This window comes from Vanessa tameamea, chromosome 12 (genome assembly GCF_037043105.1).
Source record: "Vanessa tameamea isolate UH-Manoa-2023 chromosome 12, ilVanTame1 primary haplotype, whole genome shotgun sequence".
Taxonomy (NCBI): Eukaryota; Metazoa; Arthropoda; class Insecta; order Lepidoptera; family Nymphalidae; genus Vanessa; species Vanessa tameamea.
The window spans coordinates 523,671-545,002 of record NC_087320.1 but is presented as its reverse complement, the minus strand read 5'-3'; the positions used below and the strand labels follow the sequence as shown (position 1 = coordinate 545,002).

General features: G+C 33.9%; 1 protein-coding gene across 1 annotated transcript; it reads left to right on the top strand.

Annotated features, from left to right (window-relative positions):
• The first annotated feature begins 751 nt into the window (after positions 1-751).
• Positions 752-20,077, top strand: LOC113401486 (synaptic vesicle glycoprotein 2B-like). The gene is made up of 11 exons (XM_026641421.2): positions 752-891; positions 1,810-1,878; positions 11,403-11,564; positions 13,813-13,980; positions 14,231-14,347; positions 17,012-17,247; positions 18,029-18,201; positions 18,540-18,780; positions 19,080-19,357; positions 19,432-19,559; positions 19,725-20,077. The coding sequence occupies exons 1-11, from the start codon at positions 861-863 to the stop codon at positions 19,847-19,849; spliced, it is 1,728 nt and encodes a 575-aa protein (XP_026497206.2). The 5' UTR covers positions 752-860; the 3' UTR covers positions 19,850-20,077.
• Positions 20,078-21,332: the final 1,255 nt, after the last annotated feature.

Below are 21,332 nucleotides of genomic sequence, written 5' to 3'. Positions count from 1 at the left end.
CCCGGTAAAGCCTAAGGTTAGAATACACGCATCTTAATCGGATGTAACGGCTTTAAACCCGGATAAAAAACACTGCGTTTTCACATTGTGTGCTTATAACTCGTAACAAAACCTGCATGTGTTTGATGAAATTTTACTATATGAGGAAGAGCGGTCTTTGCCCAGCTGAAACAGAAACATGATTGGCAATAAGAAAAGAAAATAGGACTATAGATATACAATTATTTAACCATTGCATAGCGAAACATATGTAACCTTTTCATTCTTTATATAACAAAGTTGAACCATTGGTATTACCCCTACCTGGCACTAACATAAATATCATAAACGGTTACATTTCCAGGGAAAAATTGAGAAGACAGTCGTATGAACCTAAGCATACCTACGTTCTAGAAGTAACTCTGTGACACTTAAGCAAATTTAAAATACCTAAAGTGTTAATAGCAGATCACTTGTAATCAGATATTTTATAAGTCTTTTTTATCGTAGCAATAGTATTTTTATAATTAACATAATATTGGAACAAATTATATTCAGAAAACAAACTTTCCACAACAATCTATATTTACAAATAATCGTTAAATTTGCCCTTAAAACTAAAATAACGGACATTATAAACAATAATAATAACTTAAAAACATTTGAAACACAATTTCCTACGTCCTAATTTCTGATAAATAAAAAAACACCTAAACTGTCATCAGCGCATCACAAAACTAACAAGCTTAATAAAAAACTAACACGCACTAAATATAAGCACACATTAGAAGGCCTTTCTTCTGAAATGCAGTAGCGTCGGTAACTCAGTTAGTGCAGTTTGGCGCGCCGTGGACGCTGGCCGGCACATTGTGTTCTCGAAGATGGTGTGCAAAGTCGCGCCAAAGGAGACGCGTAAGTTTTTTTTTTCAGTGATGTACTTTACGGGCAAAGATTACATTTAATTATGTTCTTAAAAAAGGTTACATATTTTTTATTAGTGCTGGTTATTAATTTCATTGTGTTTGTATATTTTTTATATTTGTAATATTACTGATTGATTATTTAATTTATCAAATAACTGAAAATATTAGTGAAACTATATTATAAATCAGTGGCTAAAATAATTAAAATGTTTTCGTGATATTTTAGAAAATATAACAAAAGTAAATTATATTCAGCCTAAGACTGGGGAATAAAATAAAAATGTAAAATTTAATTAAAAATAAATATGTGTATTTTAAGTCATCGTAGATTAATACATTTCACAGTTTGTTTTAAAAAATAACGTCTTATCGTGTACATGGTGTAAACGCTTCGATAAAACAGTAATGTAATCATTGCTTAAACGTTATACAAGCAATAAATACTGATTATATTAATTACTAATTCGTAACCCCCTTGATTAATAATTGAAAACCGTGAAATTAAGTAAGTGAATAAATCTTTACAGTACATAATAAATAGTGTCACATTTATTCGGATTAACATTTATCTCAATTCAAAAATACGAGGATGCGTGTCCAGATTTAAGGTTAAGGCAAACTATAATAACCACCAGGTAGAACATAAAAAATACATTATTTTTAAAGTATGTGATAAGTCATTTTGTTGATCAAACATTTTAAAATCTAGTCGCTATAATTATCGTCGTACGTGTTAATTTTCAAATAGTTTATAAATAAAAAATCAGTCTATTTCTTCGTCTCATTTACACACAAACTGATCTGGTTAATAACAAAGAAGTCGGGAATGAAACGAATCGGAACAGTCATTTCTATAGGCGATTATCTCGGAACAGGTCTAGGAATGTAACTTTTTCTTTTATTACAGCGTCCCGAGGCACGGGAGAGCAGGATGCACAAGAAATCGCCGACTATGAAACCGCTTTGGATGCGGCCGGTGAGTACGGAAAATTTATACTAGATGGCGTTAGTTACTGTGGAAAATTTAATAGCGATGCGATTTTGTTTTAATTTGATTAACTTTCTAAAATATTATGACTATCATTGGTATCAGTCTCTACGATATATTTGGGTTATAGATAATGCGGTATGTTTACACTAACGGTGCGTTTTGGTCCGTAACTTCATTCATGTTTCTCATCATAACATTATACATGACACTATTTGTTAATATTTGAACAAAACTAGTAGTAGATTGGTTTCAGCTGATGTTTATGTCCTTTTCTGTAGCCCGGACGACGTGTATGTAAAATTTAATGTTTGGTTATGTAGTTAAGACGTGCTAGAGTAACAAACAAACAATCATAATTTCGCATTAATACTATTAGGTAGGATATCATATCAAATGATGACTATCGTTTCATCTTAGCGTTACCGAAATTCAACTTTATATTTCTTATCAGCGATTTTCGATCACGAACTATTATTCGGTCGGAATAAAAATCGATGTTTGTCTTTGTGATCACTCGTGTGTACCATAATATAATCGATTTAATTATTGCCACAGTACATCAAACATACTTTCACATTTATATGATAAGGATTACGTTTTTTTCATAAACGTGAAATATGAATTGTGTAAAATTATTTATTTTTTTAATGTAATCTTCGTACTCTAGATGATAATAAACCGATTACTCTCAGGTATCAGACATCAATGTATTTTGTATAACATATGACATGCCTAAGTTCCCCACGGTTAGAAGAAGGGTAGGTAGTTTAGCTGTGGTCATAAGCAATTGAGGTATATCAGAAATATTCAGGTACCACCTCTGGTAGCGTTTATTAAGTAATTTTAAATTTATAGTAATTAATTATATATGCTATTTAAGACTAAATTAATAAATAAATCTTATTATTCATTAAAAGAGTATTTTTTAGAAAAAAACGCCTGGATTTAAGCTCGGGTTCCATCACAGGACACTAATTATTGTAAAAAAACAGCATTTTAAATCTGTTTATTTGGAAAAAGCAACTATGCGAGTTTCTTGCCGTTTCTTCTCGCTGGAGGCTGCTTTCCGAAACGGTGGTAGTATTTAAACATCGACGATTCAAAAACGCTCAATCTCATTGTGAAGTTTACTTGAATAAGTTCTCGAAGATTCTTAAATATTCATATATTTGTGATTCAATTTTGGAATTGAGACTTTCTGCTACAATTATTTTGCTGTATATATTTCAATATAGACGTTATGAAGACTCTTATACCGAGGCCGGAACGACTTCCTAGTAATTAATAAGAAAGTTGAATCGAATACACGAGAGATTCGATGTTATAAGTCGATATTTGAAAACAGTATACGGTTAAAATAACCACATTGTCACTTCAATTTTGAAACAATTTTTTTAATTGACAAAAAAAAAAGAGGGAATTGTGTTTTTTTTATGTTTATTTTGGGTATTTTTACCGTTCGGTCCCATTTAAGAAGAATTTGGAAGAATAAATTCCACTCATAGGATGTGGATTGTGGAGTCGAATATTGTTTATAAAGTAGTTTTTTGATTTTAATTAAACGTCTGTCAAGTAATTCGCCTTTTAAAATATTCACGTGAAAATTTTGATTGGTTATTTGTATATCAATTATGAATTTCATTAATTGAATTTATTTTTAATGGTTATATTAAGTGAATTGTTTTCTTACGTCAAATTTGTTTATCAGTAATTGTATTCGGTAATAACTCATTTCGTACTTTAATTGTTGACTTACTTACGGTGATACGCTGTTTTGATATGTGTATCATGTAAATTTTACCATTATTAATGTCAATGTCGCATATTATGTTGTGATATTTCACGATCGTGCGCTGCGGTGAGGTTCGAGTTTGTTACAGAATAGCTCGTTTACATTATCTGTCTGATCTTAGTTCCATTAGACAAAATTATATTAAATAAAATGTTTAGGTTTTTTCATAGGATGTACGTAATTTTCTCTAATAAAATTAACACAAAAAAAACAATTTGAAATAAAATGGATATTAAACTTAGTGACATTTATTAAAAAACCCGCGAATGTTCTGTATAATAATATTTTTTAATTATTACAATTGTATAAAAAAAAATAATTATCCTTTACTCGATGTCGACTGTAATTAAATTTGTCATAGGAGACGATTAGAAGGTATGAAAAAATACCGTAGACTATAATCAAGCAAGCACTAATTAATTTTTATATGCTTAATTAGTCCAACCAATAATTAGTGAACCAGTGTTACTACAGCCACAAGCGACACAACGTCTGAGCTCCCGAGGTCGGTGTCGCATTGGCGCTGTAAGGAATGCTTACATCGCCAGCGCAAATTTATATGGTGACCACATACCATTCGGTGGCACATTGACCCGTCCACCAACATGTATTATATAAAATAATAGCATTTACATATACTTTATAAAACATTGTAATTTTTCATAGATATATTATCTAGCTAATATTAAAAATGCGATATTAACTATGTCGGTCTGTCTATCTGTTATGCTTTCATTGCCAAACCACTGAACCGAATACTTAGGCTATTATAATCATTATAAAGGCTAATTCACTTAAACTTAAACTAGACGAAGCCGTTGACAGCAATTAGTAATATAAAGTTCAACAAAATAAAACATAGTAACACATACAGCATTTTACTTGGTGGTAGGGCTTTGTGCAAGCCCGTCTGGATAGGTACCACCCACTCATCGGATATTCTACCGCCAAACAGCAGTACTCAGTATTGTTGTGTTCCGGTTGAAGGGTGAGTGAGCCAGTGTAACTACAGGCACAAGGGAGGTAACACCTTAGTTCCCAAGGTGGCGCATTGGTGATGTAAGGAATGGTTAATATTTCTTACACCGCCATTGTCTATGGGCGGTGGTGACCACTTACCTTCAGGCATATTTGCTCGTCCGCCTACCGATATCATAAAAAAAACAGCAAATCGGCCGTTTATATAATACATTGTATATTACATACGCTTAACCTGAATTGGTATTCATTGATGTAAGATTAAATGATTAAAACTACAGATAAAATTATAGATATTACATATTTTAGTGAACATTTTGACGTCATCAGCTCGAACGTGATTCGCGTTGCTATTCGACTCACTTGTGTTATGATATTTTAAAACATATTAATCCATATTTGTTAAAAAAATCCATACATATAATATAATTTATTCTAGAAGCTCTTAGAAACTAAATAAATATTATATTAGCAATGCCTCATTGTAAGGAATAACTGATATTCCTATTAAGCATAAATCTTGTGCTAGGAATGGGGACGACAGTAGCCCAAGGTTTCAGGATCGAACCTGCGACTTTTTATCGCTAAGCTAGGTAACCCATTGGATTATTAATGTTTTTTAAATGCTTACTATAATTTTAAATATATATAATATTAAATTATATAAAACGAAGAGCCGAGATGGCCCAGTGGTTAGAACGCGTGCATCTTAACCGATGATTTCGGGTTCAAACCCAGGAAGGCACCACTGAATTTTCATGTGCTTAATTTGTGTTTATAATTCATCTCGTGCTCGCCGGTGAAGGAAAACATCGTGAGGAAACCTGCATGTGTCTAATTTCAACGAAATTCTGCCACATGTGTATTCCACCAACCCGCACTGGAGCAGCGTGGTGGAATATGCTCCATACCTTCTCCTCAACGGGAGAGGAGGCCTTAGCCCAGCAGTGGGAAATTTACAGGCTGATTATGTATGATTATTATATAAAACGATGTCAAAAAATAGGGCGATCGCGGTTATAATTTTGTATTAACTCATTACGGACGGAAAGATTATTTTAATTAGTTTATTTATAACTAACACTTAAAATAATAGTTTATTAAATTTATCTAAAAGTTAAGCGTATTCTTGTATTAGTATGAGAACCATATCTAAGACGTTATCATCTAAGAAATATGAAAAAATAATACAGTCAATGAATTAATACACTCGACTATTTAACTTAAAATAACCGCTAGTTTACATTTACACTTTAACACAAAAATCTCATAATATCTTTACAAACGAACCGAGTAACATCTCTGTGTATAGAGAATTAATTTGTTTATTTCAACGACAGACTGGTAAATGGACCACCTGATAATAACCACATCACTCGGAGATACTGGCCCAGTAAGAAGTATCAGCTATCCCTTACATCGTCAATATACCCACTATAGAAAATAAGTTGTTCTGTCCTTGTGCCTTTAGTTACACTGGCTCACTCACCATTTAAACAGGAAGACTATAATACTAAGTATTCTTGTTTCACGGAAGAATATATTATGATTAAGTGGCATCTAGCCAGACGACTTTACGTTTTTTTTAAAGTTCGTTTCTATATTACTATGCCGACGGTTAAAATTGCATCATTTTGCTCGGAACAAATCGTTCAAGACCAAACAAGGGATTGTCTTCAGAAAAAGAAATGATTTAACTCCAAAAATGTTAAAACATTCGAACCTGTTCGTTTCGTCGGAAAACAATTTTTTTTATTGTATTTTCGGCGAAAGTATTTAACGGAGACCCGTCTTGTTTTTCATTGTGGTTTCATTTCGCCCTGTCAGGCCCGTGTCTTGATTCTATCTTTGTCTCTTTCTACTGATGAAATACGCGAGGAATATTTGTCATTTTAATTGCATTTTCCTTATAGAGCTTATGCAATTAGAATTGTACGTTAGGGCTTTCATGCAACTGTTGTGGTAAAGTGTTAATCTAGAGTAATTTTATGTGTATATGTAAAGAAGCGTCAAATTTCGATATCAAAACGATCTGTTCAGCATTTCAAGTATTTAATATTTATGACTTGGAATTGTGTTCGGCATTATTCGGTATTATATATCTATAATTCTCAATTCAAATCCCTTATCTTGTAAATAGGTATATTAGTAATTTGATTTTAAAAAAATCCAGGGTCTCTATGCTTTCAATTTGTTACACATGACACAAAAAACATCGAACATATGCAGGTGATGTTATAAAATCAAGTTAATCTAATAAAAATTCAGTGGATTTTAATTCGCATATTTTAATTTAAGAATTACTTGTTCTGACCACTGGGCTACCTCGTATTTCTTTATGTAGAACATTGTTGCTGTTAGTGTATTACTTACCATATGGAAATACATATCGTCAGTAAAAAGTTTAGGCACCGTAATGGTACTTTTGGGAAAGGAGGTCAATTTAAAGGTATTTTTTCTTGCTTTTTTTAATATGCTTACGGACAGAAGGACGAATTGGGCCACCTGGTTGTACGTGGTTATCGCCGCCCAGAGTTATTGGCGCCGTAAGATATTTTAATCATACCTTTCATCTCCAAACTAAGTTATTACGTCCCTTGTGCCTGTGCCGTTATACTGGCTCACTCCATTCCGAACCGGAAAACAACAATATATTTATTGCTGCTTGATTGACATGATGAGTGTGTACCCAGGCCCTACAGCCAAGAAGCGTTTTAACCTTTGTCTCTTTCCACTGACGACATTACTATAAAGATAAGTATTTGTTTATCGTTGCGTCTACTATTTGACGGTAACGATCGACAAACTATTATTACGTATTTGTGCTCTTGTATTGAGCTGGAACGGTGACACTAATTGTGATGGTGTGCTCCCTCCCATTCCTTGATCGTATGTCAACATAAACATTGTTGAGAATGATAGAAGTACTAATTGTTAAACCCCCCCCCCCCAGATTTCTAGTTGCACATAATTTATTATCATTTTATTTGAAACAAAGGTTCCCAAATCGTATTCAAAATTCATTTATATTTCTTGTAGGGCTTCGTGTGATCTTTTTCATTTATTGTCCTCGAGATTTCGGTTTTTCTTTCATTATAAATGATTTCAATAACATCTTTCTTTTATATCTGCTGGCATCCGTGCCAACTAATACGTACTTGTTGGAACGAGTATCTTCAATCGTCAATTTATTGATTTTGCGGAGTCGGAAACTTAGTGTAATAAGTTTATCTTTACTTCTCGTAAACAATGTTTGTCGCTGACTCGATCAAAACAATCAATATCAGTCCCCACTGATATTATGTATATATGTACATAGTATTGTTGTAAATTGTAAATATATTCCAAACTCGTCATAGCTACGTATTAAATTTTAATTATCTATAATTTGACGTTAACGAGGTTCAGATTCTTTCGTCAAAGTCGTTCACTCTTAGCAGAGTGGTTGTGATTACGATCATTTGATGCGGCTCTTGCGATCCTCTTCGGCTTGTATTTGTAGTGTTTCAAGAATACTCTGTAACAGTGGCAAGTAGTGGATTAGATCGAACCATCTAGTTGGGTATCGACCACGCGAGCGTGTTCCTTCCATATGACCTTTACCTGCCGTTTGCTCAATGGTATCTATCCTTCTTGCAATGTGATCAACACTTGAAGTATAAAGTTGTATATATAGTTGTGTATATAATTGTTGTTGTTGTTTATTACATGTAAATATCCCCTTGTTAGGCAAAAGCCTACCCGTTTTTTAAAGTTATTGCAGCACGCTGTTCTAATATAGGTTAGTGAATACACAGGAAACCGAATCTCATTCGACTCGTATTAGTATATATAACTGAATTATAGTTGCGCGGGTTTGAACCTACTATCATAGCTTACCATTCATTCAACCCATTGAGCTATCTATAACATATAAACAACGTGTCCGTCAATGTCTAACGGATTACTTCAAATAATTATATAATGAACGAGTTACTTTGTAAAAATAAAACAGCCAAAATGAGACAATCCGTGACTTACAATTCACAATACAAGTGTGAATCACTTCGTGCATCAGAACTAAACGCTGAAATTAGTTTATATTCTAGCGCCAAACAGCAATCGTAAATTAGTATTTAACTCATCCGCGGACAACTGTCCACCTAGACATTGAAACTACAGGCACAAGGAACAAAACATCAAAGTTCTTCCGGTTGGTGGCACAATGTAAGGGATTGCTTATGTTAGTTAGTGCCGCTGTCTAGGAGCAGTGGTGCCCCCATTTGCTAGTCTGTCAAAAAGTAACAGCATATTTAATATTCGTCAAAAAATTGATTTTAAAACGAATCGATAAGAAAGTTGTATAAAAAAATTGGTTTCAATGTATAATTATTTTTCATACGTAAGATAACATTTTTACTGGGTACGTATTGCGTCAATATTATACAATGCAATGCAATGAAAATAAGTTCTATTACTACTTATATTTCATTGTAAAACAATAGTTTTAGTTGTAAATAACATAATATAACAGTTATATTGTTATAAAGTCATGATTGTTACTTTATGCAATAAAATTATTAAAAAACAATAAAATATTTATTAACTATTGTTATTTTTCGTTTTTTATTATAATTAAGATTAAGAGAAATGCAATGTCAAATAGCCCATAGACACTGGACATGTAAATAAAAGACAATTTTTAGTGTCAATACGACGCCAACCATATGGGGTTTATAGTACCAGTGCATTTTCAGGCTCCAGGGTGATGGCGTTTGTAATAAAACTGTTAAACTCACCATTGTACAACAATAGGAAGTATTAGTGTATGGTTTTTACAAATTGTATTGATTTAATTGTATAACAAGTAGAGGATGGTTGATACCTATCCAGACCGCCTGACTAACACCAGTGCAACACTTCAATTAATACTTAATTACTTAATATACAGAAGTATATCTATTCCGGATATATAATAATAAATAATAAATAAATATCGGACAACATCACATACATTACACTGATCCCAATGTAAGTAGCTAAAGCACTTGTGTTATGGACATCAGAAGTAACGACGGTACCACAAACACCCAGACCCAAGACAACATAGAAAACTAATGAAGTTTTTCTACATCGACTCGGCCGGGAATCGAACCCGGGACCTCGGAGTGGCGTACCCATGAAAACCGGTGTACACACTACTGGACCACGGAGGACCACGGATATATATATAACTAAATAAGAAATTTCGTACTCCAATATTTTACAGTAATATTGAACAATGTCTAATATGATTTCTTAATATAAACACGGCCTTTATATACGTCATTTTTGGATCGTCTTGTAAAATACTCCTCTCTTTCTGCGATCATTGATTTTATGAAGAAGACGTATTATGAAGCCCGTTAGAGTATAACTGTATCAAATAGCCTTAAGATATATATATATTACGTTTATATTTTAAACGATGTGTAATTATTAATTTTAAGATTTTGATGTCCGTCTTATTAGCGTGAGAGGAGGGTCTTCCTGCTTGGTCTATTGGTCAAGCCGGGTACGGGCCTCGAGGTCTCCCACCTTACCCGGGCGTCTCCTCAACGGTAGCCTAGGAGCTACCGTGTCAATATTTTTGACCTTTTGGCTCAGGGTCTAATTGACCCAGTGGTGTGTCGTACAGATATCTCATGTTAGTTCAACACCTTATACGCCAGGTTACAATTGAAAAACAATAGTATCGAAACGAATCAATTATTATTACGCATAAACTATAAGTGTTTATGTATGTTATACACAACGCAAAGCATTCTTCCCTCATTAACAGATTTATTATGTAAATATAACTATATCATACCAAGCGCTTTCGGTATAACTGTATCGATACGTCGCTGTCATTCAATAATTGATGTTTAGACAATACGGCGATTTTCTAAATATTATCTCGACGTGTTATTGTTCTGGACTTTTATTATGATTATGAGTTGGTTGTAAACTTTACGAGCTCTCAATAGAGTACTTGCTTTATTGTATGATGAGAAAATGCGGTTAGATGATGCGGACATTGGTGACCTTCAATTATTTGAATTAGTTATAACTGTTTAAATATATAAGGGCGGTTCCTCACCGGATGCATTCGCCTTGATTGTACCAGATCAGATTCTAGGATTACATTAGTGAGTGAGAACTGAGCATTACAGTGCGCAACCTGTAAGGTTACAATTTGTCACAGTACATAATTATTAAGAATGTAAAAATGACTGACTCAACTGCGATCGGTGTTGCGTACAATGACATAATTAGTAATATTATATTACTGGATACGAAAATCGTGAATTACAGTGTAAAAAATCGGACAAATATTCTAAGTCGTATCTTAAATTGTTACGTTACAGGCGAGTGCTGTGGTGAGAAACCGTCCAAAGATATTAATTGTTATACCATAAGTGTACTGTTGGCGGTAGAGCTTTGTGGTACCTCTCACTTGGGAGTTATTCTTACGCTGAACATAAAAATTGGATTAATGTGGTTGAAGATTTAATAATTACAGTCTGTTACGGGAGTCTATAAAGTTTATTAAGTGGCAATAAATTTTACTTGGTGGTAGGGCTTTGTGCAAGCCCGTCTGGGTAGGTACCACCCACTCGTCATATATTCTACCGCCAAACAGCAGTGCTCAGTATTGTTGTGTTCCGGTTTGCACTTACCACCACTTACCATAAATTATCACAAAAATTCTACACAAAGAAAAAATAAATGTTCGCAGGTTACGGCCGCTTCAGTCGCAGCGTGCTCGGCGCGTGCGCGTGCGCATTCTTCACAACGGGCGTGCAGAACTGCGTCATGTCGTACGTGCTGCCGGCGGCGAGGTGTGAACTCAAGCTGACCACGTACCAGGCGGGCTTGATCAACATGGCATTTATGAGTGGTCGGTGTAATGATGATGCATATTACCTTTGTCCTTGACGATATTTGACTATTTATTTAACCTCCAGAATTATATGTTTGAAAACACTAATACTCGTGAATAGTTACATAAGGTGAACATGCGTGAGGTAAACTTCTTCGGCGAAATTAAAAATAGTTTTTATTTGCATGCAAATAATTAAGTACAGTTAAATAATAATAGTCTACTTATTAATAATAAAACAATTATTATTATTATATAATTATGATATATATAGTTTCTTCTTTTTTCTCCACTTCTATAATATTTACTCACAAATTAAAAAAAATAACAATTGAAATTTGTAATAAAATAAACATTTTAAAATAAAATAACTACTACAACTAGACTACAAGTGTGAAGTTGTCTATTTTAAAATACGAGACTATTAATTGACAGTTCAGCGGGCAACTTCATCGTGTAGTTTTCACCTTATCACAATAAAAATAGAGATCACACGTTTTTTTTTCATAAATTAATGAGTTTACGATTATTTAACAGTTCGGTTGACAAGCAAAGGAGGAAAAGGTTGCATATACGCCTCGTTATATTCCCATAGATAATATGATACCAGAGATCGATAATAGGAGGATAGATTTTACTGGGTAGATACCATCCACTCATCAGATATTCTGCCGCCAAGCCGCAATACTTGGCATTGTTGTGTTCCGGTTTTAAGGGTAAGTGAGCCAGTGTGAGAGGGGCACACGGGACATGACATCTTAGTTGCCAAAGTTGGTGGCGCATTGGCGATGTAAAGGTTAATATTTCTAACAGCGCCAATGTCTATGGGCCGTGGTGACCACTTAACATCAGGTGGCCCATTTGCCGGTCCGCCTACCTTACATAAAAACAGACACCTGTCTCCGCGAAGCTAATGTGGAATGTTTATGGTACAAACACACTAGAAACTCAATCAGGTTTTTCCTTTAGGAATAAACATTGCTTACAATAATCACATTATGACGACCTCCGTGGTCGAGTAGTGTGTACACCGGTTTTCATGGGTACGCCACACCGAGGTCCCGGGTTCGATTCCCGGCCGAGTCGATGTAGAAAAATTTGTCTTGGGGTTGAGTATTTGGTACTGTTTTACTTCTGAATTTCCATAACACGAGTGCAGCTAAGTGCAGCAACAGTAGCTACTTTACATTGGGATCCGAGTAATGTATGTGATTTTGTCCAATAATAATATTTATCAGAAAGACAAACATTCTACGTAATTGCTTTAAAAGTTTTCTATTTTAGGTTTAGTGATATTTTTACATATAACATTGATTTTGGTAATTTCTGTTTGAGATTAAAAGACACAGACTTGGACACCGTTTGACCAAACATCATGACATACATTTATGAATATTCTTATAAGGTTTTTACACGGTCCGTATTATTATACCTCGCTTAATTGACCACATTAATCAAACCGGAACACGCAAATACTAAGTTTTGCTGTTTTGCTGAATGTTTGAAGAATGGGTGGTACTTAACCAATAAGGCTTACCGGACCAAGATAATAAGAATAACTAAAACTTTTCGTTTAATATTTCCACTAGTTACAAAATTTAACTTAGCAAAAATTATTTTAGAATATATCTGCCACGTTTAAGATGTTTGTTTGTGGGCGAGATTGTCGCGAATCGATTGCTCTGGATCAATTTACTCCTTAAGCTTGTTTCTGTTAAATGGTTAATAGGAGTGACGTCATGAATAGGGATGACGCATTACGCCTTTGTTAACTATATACTTTCCCAAAAAAATATATAGAGCACTATTGTGTATATATCTTGTTAGGATATTTTGATAAACTGGTTGTGAGTGTTTAATATAGAAATGAAAATTGAAAATACCTGCATAAATTATGAAAGTAAGGATTGGTGGGAAGTGGCACAAATATTGGCGCGGTTTTTTTATTCATTGATTCAGGATTTTCATGAAACTGAGACAATTTACAACGTACGTAATATTCTAAAAAAATATTAAACTTCATAGGGTTATTAAAAGTAGTTAACATATTTGATTGATATTATGACGCACCATCTTTAATTCTGCTGCTCGTTATAGCATACCAGATTCATCAAAATTATATTTTCCAATTCCAATACCCTGCCCGGCACCTTTGTGATACATGCCTTATTTTATGCCATGGGCAGCTTGGGCAATCGGAGGCGGTACATTTTCAAGAAAAACTTCAGTTGATAATGTTGAATTTATTCGAATCTTTCCTCACAAGGTGGCGTTGCAAGCGCATTTTTCTGGGGCATCGTTGCTGATGTCTTTGGAAGGAAGAATATTCTAAGCATGACACTGCTGGTTGATTCTACGATACTACTTGCTCAAAGCACGATATCAGATTACCGCCTTCTGTTAGCCGCGAGGTCTATTAATGGTTTTCTGATCGGTGAGTTTATTGATCCAAAAATATTTCCAGTATATATTCCCATGCCTTATAAACATTTGCAAATTAAAGAAAAAATATATTACCTTGACATTAGATCTAGTCTATTATTTGTTTATAATGTAAAGGACAACGCAAGAATCTCTAACATTAATCTCCCAGAGTCCTTGACAGCAAACAATCTTCACGGGAATACTATATATTTGTCACGTTTGTGTTTTTTTGATAACAGTAATTAACGAAATGTTTTCAGGTGGTCCATCAACTCTGGTATTCACATATCTATCAGATTTGGTTGGATACAAACGAAGACAGTTTTACCTGGATATAACCGGCATGAGCTTCGTGGCAGCTTGGCTGATATTACCAGGTAAACTAATATACTATAATTATTGTCTCTATGTTTAAACCAAAATGTTACTGAATTTAGCTGATTAGCATCAAACGAATATTATTGCAAATAAAATCATGTGAAAACAAATCGCTTTAGATGAGGCTAAGTTTCGATTTGTTTCCTCTTTGCTTTAATACGAAATCTAAGAATCTCTCACGCCGTCATGCCCCGCCTCCGTTGCCGCTCTCTGCTCTCTTCTGTGCGTAGTGATATTCATTTCGTTGCTGTATATTATTTGTTAATTTATGAAGCCAATATGATATACAAATGTAGTTATGTATATAGATCAAAGTCTTGTGTGATGTACATCTTATAGGCCAACTCATCCTGTAAAATTATAGAAATGTTTACGTATTGGTTTCTAATTTGTCGGGCATCCAGTGTGTACCATATTTTTTGGTAAGTGTAACTCATGACCGTTACATCTGGGTGTACTCAGACTTTAAGTATAGTTTGAACAAATATAGACGCCAATAATTAATTATATGCTATATTTTTTTAGTGCATTCAAATATGACCTCAAAGCACGGTTCACTTTCATTTATATTTCAAATGAATCGGGACAAAAAATCACGTGAAGGTGAAAGTACTACACAGTAACGATTTAAGCTACAATCATTATAAAAAATAGATAGATATGAATCATAATTTTTTGAGCGTGATGGTCCAGTGATTATATCAATTGAATCTTATCCGACGACTCTGAGTTTAAACTAAAGCAAGCACCACTGAATTCATGTGCTTAATTTATATTTATAAGTCACCTCGGGCTCGGCGGTAAAGGAAAACATGGTGAGGTAGCACGTGATGGATGAGAATCTGCTCCGTGCATAAATCGACAGCGTGGTGGGGTAAGCTCCAAACCTTCTGAAAAGGGAGATGAGGCCTTTTGCCAAGCAATGGGACATTAACATCTATTTACTACTATATTATAAAATAATATTTTTTTAGTCGAGACTTTAATAAGTAAACTTGTTGTCGAAATTCGACCATATAATAATTATTATTGAAAATATTATTAGTATTTTAAATTTCTTTTGTACAGGGGAAGTCCCGATTTCTTATGTACTTGCGTATTTACTCGTATAATACATATCTAAATTCCCGCTATCCATATACACTGACAAAGTTAAAAACGCATCGAAAAAAAGTGACCAAGAGTCTAAGTGCACGCACACTAGTAAAGCGCTATGACGTTTCGTGTCGTAGCTGTCACGCACATCTAGATAATAAATTCGGCTCGTTTGTCTTAGTTCATTTGTAGTGCGACACTCTATCTTGATACTTTAAGATTAGTTACTTTCTCCATTGATATTTGCGACTGTTCTCTTTAATTCTCTTCGTATTTTAACATCTGGCTTGTAGATTCTCGTGATATATAAATAAGAGTAGTTATTAAGTAACTATTTAATAGTTATCCTATATACGTTGTGCGTTTGTGTGAGTGTTTCTAATACAGGCGGGAATTCCAATGATGCTTATGTTAACAAGATGGATTAAGGTTGACGACATTCGGACTTGGTCAGTGAGAATTGAAACGTTGACGACTATTTTATAGTCATTTTTATAATAAGCTTATTTCAGGCGCAAAAAAACAGTGAAAACCAGATCATAATAATAAGTATTTTTTCAGCTTTAGGTCACTTTCAATATACATTCTTTTAATGAAATGTTTTCTAAATCATAATTTGTTACCTCATTTAATTCTTTATATAAAATAAATAAATAAATCTATCAAAACATCGTCCGAGTAAAGATTTTTTTTACGCTTCAGGTAAATTTTAGCCAATATTTTTTACATAAGTCTCTTACATCCAACATTAGAACAAAATAAAGTAGTTTTACTATTCAATAGTATTACTTCTAACGGTTTTTAACACTTGGATTAAATTTTGACGAGTAAACTTTTTTGGCTTGTTAAACACATCGTCTAACGGTACATTATAAGATACAAGACTTGAGTGTATTGAAAAATATCATACCGTAAAAGTTCCACTGACACACTCATATGCCAGAGACGTAGAATTTCATCTGAAATACGCATAATATATGTTACTGTAAAAGCTCGAACTAAGGTAAATCTTAAGATTTTCCAGTAAAACCTAAGGTAACTTTCATTTACCGACATGAATTGGTAAATGTAAGTATTTATTATAAAGGGACGACTTTTTCGGACTTTTAATATTCCAACCTAACCTAACCTAACATGTAAGATCCTAAGATTTACCAAGTGAATGATGGCAAAAGTTCGAATCCCAAAGTTGTATGGACATTTACCATTCATAATATAACCAGTGATTTGAATGAATTAATGTTTATTGTATGACATTTATTATTTATATTGCATTATAATAATAAAACGATCTAATCATTATATGAAGTATTCATAACAGTAGTACTATACTCGATGGTAGGCCTTTGTGCTGTCTACCGCTAAACAGCAATGTATAGTATTGTTAACTACAGATCCACGAGTCGTAACATCTTAGTTCCTAACAGTTTAAATGGGCATTTTTTTAATACTAGGTAAGGGCTGTGAGAAATATTAGCCATTCCTTATATAACACCGATCTTAGGAGCAGAGACGATATGTCCCTTGAAAACATAACTAATCAATAATATATCTTGTATTCGTTTCAGCAATCGCATGGCTAGTGATACCAATTAAACTGACCGGCTACACGACCTTGCTGCCCATATATTCCTGGCGCCTGTACCTGGCTCTGGGTAGTATACCAGGCTTCTTATCCGGTATATGGGTCCTGTTCCTGCCTGAGAGCCCGAGATTACTCTCTGACACAAATAGAAGCGACAGGGCGTTAAAGATAATGGCGTATATCAGTAAATGTAATAAGGGTCCCTCGGCCGAATTTAAGGTGAGCAGAAATGGTTTCTAAATAAAGTTCTCAATAAATAATTACATTTCTTTCAAATTTCTCCAACAGTTAAAATTATAAGAATATATACTCGCCTCGTTGGGTAAAGACGTCTCCTGTTTTAATACATATTTCACCATATTCCACCACACGTCTGACGTGGACATACGTAGGTGCCGTAGATTTTCGTCTGATATTTTCCTATGCAATTTTCCTCACGAAGTTGTCCATCCACCAAATACGAGATGAAATAAAACATAAATGCATCACACAGACCACTGAGTTTTTTCACCGGAACTGAACACGTGCTTTTCGATTAAAATATACGTGCTCTAATCACTGGGCCATGTCTCTTGTATGTTTTTAAACAGAAGAAAAAAAACAACAAAAATAATGCGGACCAATTTCTGAATTCAACAAGCGATTTTAATTATGAACATTCAGTTGAGATTAGTTACGAATTATTGTAATCACTTAAATTCGATACGCTAATATATAGCAAGTTTCCATAAAGAAAAAAAAAGTAACAGCTTGTAAACCTCAAACTGCTGGACGAAGCTTTTTAAGGAGTTTAGAGATTATTCCACCACGCTCATACACGTGGCATATTTTAATCCCACAAATGTAGGTTTACTCACGACGTGTTCCTTCGTCATCCACTGGATTATAAACTCAAATAAAGCACTTGAAAAGCTATCGTCGGGTGTTATTCATGAGGGTGAATATCCCAAATTATAGTTAAATTTAACAAGGATAATTTTCAATCTCCATGTATTCCTAGGTCCAGAAGCTCATTCAGGACAACATTTTCATGACGAAAACCCTGAGTGGAGATCAGAGTAGGACCAGGGCATTATTTATTGGCGTTTTGAAGGATCTTAAGATGTTCATTTCCAAGATGTACGCCGTCAAGTCCAGCCTTATATTATTCGTGTTCTTCGCTAACATGGCCGCGTGAGTAATATTTTTTTTATTTTTGTTTTTTTCTTCTTATTTATTGTTAAAATGCATTTATTTTATGATTTGATGTAGATGTAATTGCTTAACTATTAAATAACTTTACGTAATTTATGGCTGTGTTAAGCGTATTTTTTTAAGTATAAACAATTTGGTTGGAAAAGCTCAAAGTTAAAACAGAAAATCACTAATTGAGAAAATTTTCAAAGTGTGATGTTTAAAGCATCGTTTGATTTTGATTCGGTTTGATAATATAAAATTAAACAATTAGATACTAAAATACTGCCTATTCTATATATTTGTAGAATTTAATAGCATTTCATTTATATCTCTAGTGGTTTCGGCTTGAATCTTTGGATCCCAGAACTGCTCCTCCGAATGCAAAGTAATGTAGGCAAAACGTGTCCGATGAATCAATCTTTACCCGAGAATGCGATGCTGTTCAACGCAAGTAACATTCCATGGAAAGACATTCCTAAGATCAGCGATGATTATTCTAAACCAGAAGTTGATAAATTTAACTCGAGTTTGGATATCGTTCATGCAGAAAAATGCGATGAAAATATAAATGATTCAGTAAGTAAGAGTTGATGAATTAATGATTTATTAATAATTTAATTATATGATTATTCTTTATGCATTATTTCAACAAGTGTACCACTGGTCTTAATTTTTGTACAATTTCAATTATTATGTTTTACGCTTCCGTTGCACGGGATCATACGATCGGTTGTAATTTCTTTTGTTTTTTGTAGAAATAAACGCTTTGAAGGTAAAAATATTATACTTATTTCGGTTTAATTTATTTACTAATAAGCTGATAAATAAATAATAATAGGTCCTTAAAGGTGGTTAAAAATTGGAAACGATTTCAGGTGTTCACGTCGGGTCTCATAGTGGGCGCGTGTTGCGTCATCGGTAACGCGGCGTGCGCGCTGGTGTCGTCACGCGGCGGCGCTGGCGTGCGGCGCGCGGCGGCGCTCTGCGCGCTGGCGTGCGCACTCGCCTGCGTGTGTCTGGCGGCGTGCGTGTGCGCGTGCACCGCCTCCTCCCACTTGGCAGTGGCGGCTGCGGCCGTGCTCAACGCTGCCTCGCTCAATGGGAATGTGCTGTTAATAAGATTATTACTTCATGCACTTCCGGCTAAATTAGGGTAAGAGAAGTTTTAATGTATTATTTTATTTATGGTACTACTTTGCAGCAATCCTTAATCTATTTATCTTTCAGTGGCTTAGGTGTGTGCTGGGGAGCATGGTGGGGTCGCGCAGGGGGAGTTGCTTCAAACCTAGCAGTGGGCGTGTTGCTGGACTACTCGTGTCCAGCACCCTTCATATCAGTCGCCGCGTTGCTAGCACGTAAGTGATATTTAAAGTAAAATATAACAGTCAGTTAATGTTCCACTACTGGTCAAAGGCCTCTTCTCCGCTCGAGCAGAAAGTTTTGGAGCAAATTCCACCTCACTGTGCAAATTCTACTTCTAAAGTTTTGAACATTAATTCTTATATCAAATAATCTTTCAGTGTCAATCGGTGCAATCATGATGATAAAATTAGAAGAGCTTAAAGTTATAGACGTGAGTAAGACTGAAGCAGACAGCGCGGAGAAGAACATAGGATTAGAGAGATATATTTCGACACACATGTAGTATTGTTACAAAATATCTTCAATAGTTGTTAAGGAACATTAGTCTGAATTTAATTTGTACATTTTAAAGACGAACTCTTCTCAAGTGGTGTGTTTAATTGCGGTGTTTTAGCTGTGGAACTAATTTAATTTGAAATGATCATCATGTTCGTTGATTTGGATATCAACTTCAACTAAATTTGATTGACTAACTTTGATATTAGATGTTGTGATGGAATGAATCTGATTGAAAATCAATATAGATTTAAGAATAGTATAAGATCTAGAAGAGTTACTTGTATGAAAATCACTGTTCTAAATGTAGATACGTATGTATAGCCTATTTCAACCACAGGAGGAGTAAAGGCAGACATACAACTTTGAAGTTGAATTAACGAGATATCATTGGTCGAGGTCTTGAATAATTTATGATCGTCATCTATTTGTAAAAAAATTGCATTTTTTAATGACAGTGAAGATTTTTGCGATAATTTGTAAGAGGAATTAAATCGGATATAAGTAGTTAAGTGTAAATGACGTATTATATATGAGCATTGTAAAAGAACTATATGTACATAATATAGCAGAGCTAGCAAATCGCATAGAATATGTTAATCTAAGGTTTGTTTATCTTCACTCCTTCTTCGATTGGAATAGGGTACAGTTCTATTCAATGTCTGACTTCTGCAAAGTTTTTCTTCGCTTTTTAACTATTTATACAATGCCGTATATTTTAAGCTAACCTCCAAATATATGCTTTTAAAATAATGTATGAATTAAAATATAGTAATTTAATTATTATTCCGTCCTATTGTAATTTATCCTATGTGATGGAAATCATATCAATTTGTATGATGGAAGATATATTGAGATGAGCGTTTTAAATGAAAGAAATCATATCAGCGTTTATTAGGATAATTGTAAACAGTATTCCCGAAGTGAAACTTCTGTGTGCAAATACGAGAGCAAAATTACAAGATATATTTTAAATGATACGGTTTCTAAGAAGTTTTGCTTCTGTCACGTGCGCTTATTTGCATGCGTTCTTTTTTTTTGCAAAAAATATGCAGCACTTTCGAAAATAAAGCGTTCCTACTTGTAATTTTGTACAATAATATCACAAAAGTAATATATAATTGCTTTTGTACATACACTGTGTTAGTATCATAAATCGACTATTTATATGGTATGGTAAATATTCCGAACATTGAAACAATATCAATGACGCAAAAAAAACGCTGCGTTTAAAACGCTAGTGTGTAGTCGTGATTAAGCTGTAAGTTCTTACATCATCAATAATAATTTAGTTTTTACCGAATGTGCCATTTCGGCTTACGTTGAAATCTTGTATTTAATGTGAATATTATTTTTAGATATTTATATTGTATCATGTATGACATATCCAATACTCTGTAAGGATTATTTTCAATAAGAAAAGTATGGTTCATAAAGAAAATGAATAATAAAATAATATTTAATATTAATTAATTATAAAACCGAAGATG